Source organism: Chaetura pelagica, unplaced genomic scaffold, assembly GCF_000747805.2.
Source record: "Chaetura pelagica isolate M959 unplaced genomic scaffold, ChaPel_1.0 scaffold420, whole genome shotgun sequence".
NCBI lineage: Eukaryota > Metazoa > Chordata > Aves > Apodiformes > Apodidae > Chaetura > Chaetura pelagica.
The window spans coordinates 163,641-165,951 of record NW_009951919.1 but is presented as its reverse complement, the minus strand read 5'-3'; the positions used below and the strand labels follow the sequence as shown (position 1 = coordinate 165,951).

General features: G+C 45.4%; 1 protein-coding gene across 1 annotated transcript in view; it reads right to left on the bottom strand.

Annotated features, from left to right (window-relative positions):
* Positions 1–2,311, bottom strand: part of LOC104386871 (chromosome unknown open reading frame, human C5orf45) — a 4,873-nt gene that overhangs the window by 2,167 nt on the left and 395 nt on the right. Inside the window, exons 2-3 of the mRNA XM_009995546.1 lie at positions 2,250–2,287; positions 1,923–2,020 (exon numbers count right to left, since the gene is read on the bottom strand). Of these exons, the coding sequence (XP_009993848.1) occupies positions 1,923–2,020; positions 2,250–2,287 (136 nt within the window). The remainder of the gene's footprint in view (positions 1–1,922; positions 2,021–2,249; positions 2,288–2,311) is intronic.

The window sequence follows — 2,311 nt, the reverse complement described above, 5'->3', positions numbered from 1 at the left end:
TGTCTTCATATTGTGCTGTTGTATTTTTCACTTCATTTATGCATTCTTCTACACACCTAAAAGAGATGGTTAAACTTGAGTTTCTAGAACACACTTCTTTGATTTGCAGTTTTCAAATCACTTAGTCATAGCACCAGGGACTGGAGAGAAAGCAGGGACAGGAACAGTGGGTAGGCAGCACATCAGAAAAAGAGGGATCAATAGAAAAGTAGATACTAAATGAAAGATTTTGCAAGATATATTGCCTAAATACTTGGAATAATCTAGTTAGAGGTAGTTCTTTTTTCTATACAGAGTAGCAGGTTTGATCTAAAGCTCCTAATAACCAGATGATAAATTCTAATTGATCATAACCAGGCATATAACTGCATGTTTTTTGGGACAACAGCTGAAACCTACTAATTATATCCCAAGCAATCAAGAAAAAGGGAAGTTATTTCACAATGTTTTGAATTTCATAATGCTCTTGGATTCAAAATAGCAGCCCTTTTTGATAAGTTAAACAAACAGTGAGTTTTCTTCCCAACGCTTAACCCTGAAGCACTGCACACACACAGCTGAGTTATCTAACCAGCTTTGACTGATTTCTGAAAATAACTTTGAGTAAAAAGAAAGCTGGGCCAGTTCCAGAGCAGCTCAAGATTGGGCGATTTGTGGGCAGATTTGGGAATGAAATAAACAGGAAAGCATACTAAGATTTTCCAGCTGAGCAGAATTTACACTCAAATGCACCAATCAAAGCTTTTAATCAATAACAGCAGCAATTACTCAACAGATTGACAGTGTGAAACCCCTGAGTGCCAATGGCAGCAACAGCTCAGGGTGGAGGATGTTTTCTCTCTGAGGATACACCTCTGTGCTGCTTGTCAGTCTGCAAGATGGACGCCTCTACAAACAGCTCAGAAAAAACCCCAAAACAACAAAATCAAACCCTATTGCATGTATTTTAATAGGTCAAAGCCTGGGCAACTGTCCTGGTTTGAGCCAGGATGAAGTCAATTTTCCTTTTTACTGATTTTTTTTTTTCCTTCAGTAAGCTTTCTTGTAACTAGCAACAGTGTGTTCTGCTAGGCTGATAAGACACTGGAATGCTTTCTAACTACTGAGGCTTCAAGGTTGCACCTGCACTCTGCCGGCTCAGACACTATGGGGAGAACTGTGACCCCCCCATAGGAGGCTGAGTTAGACAGACAGCAAAATTGGCCAAAGATATTCCATTCCATATATCTACGTAGCTCAGAGGAAGGTCAGAGATCACAGAAGACAACTTCCTTCCTTCTTTTTCTCCTCTTCTCTTCCGTCCATGGCTGGCGTCCGGGGAGGACTCTGTTCATCCATCACTGTCGACCCTTAGGCTCGAGATCTCCTGACCCCCATTACTCTCTGCTCTTTTCCAGCAGCAGCTCCGGGATTCCTCGGGACTCTTCCCAGTTCAGGGAAGTGCTGTGGGAGTTGCTGGGGGTGGGGGGAGGGGAGAGGCTTTTGCCCATACCTGAATATATCTGTATATAATTGTATATATTTTCTTGTATCATTCATTAGTGTTTTAATTAAAGCTGTGTAGTTTAGTTTTCAATCCAGCCAAGTCTCTCTCTTTTTCTCTCTCTCCTTCCCTACTTGGGTGGGGGGGGGGAGGGGATCAAGAGCATTTTGTTGGACCTGAGTCAAACGGTGACAGCAATACACACTGTTGATCAACTACACTTATCTGAAAAAAAACAACTCCTTGACAAAAGAAACCTTCCAAGACACTAAACCAAACAAACAGCTTGTTCCCAGGAGGTGATGACAAACCTGGCATCTGCCATAGCTTCACAACAGGACAGAAAACCCTCCTGTGAGATCAGTTTAGGTCACAGGCACTTAATGTGTGACAATGCACATCAACTGTAGCTCATCAAAAGAAGTAACAAACACTCTACCGAGAAGTCCAACGAATTGCTTCCTCTGCCTCACCCTGCAGTAAGTTTAACTTCTGAACGTGGTGCCTGCATTCCAGGCCAGACCCTTGGCCGTAAACCTGCAAAAACATCAATGAAAACATCCACAAAAACACGGCTTAGGGAGCAGCCAGAAAGAAACAGCACAAGGTGCGGCTGCACCCCAGGTAACACTGAGGTGCTAACGAAAGCTGGCGGGATATCCTGAGCAGGGCTAACTGCCACAGCGGGTCCCCGCTGTCCCTGCAGGGCTCTCCACCACCGCGCTGGGCTTCCCACGGCCCCCGCACAGCCCGGCCCGGCCCTCACCTTCTGCACCGCCTGCCGCTGGCCCCCGCAGCTGGCGCCTCACCTCCCGCCCCGCGCTGCCC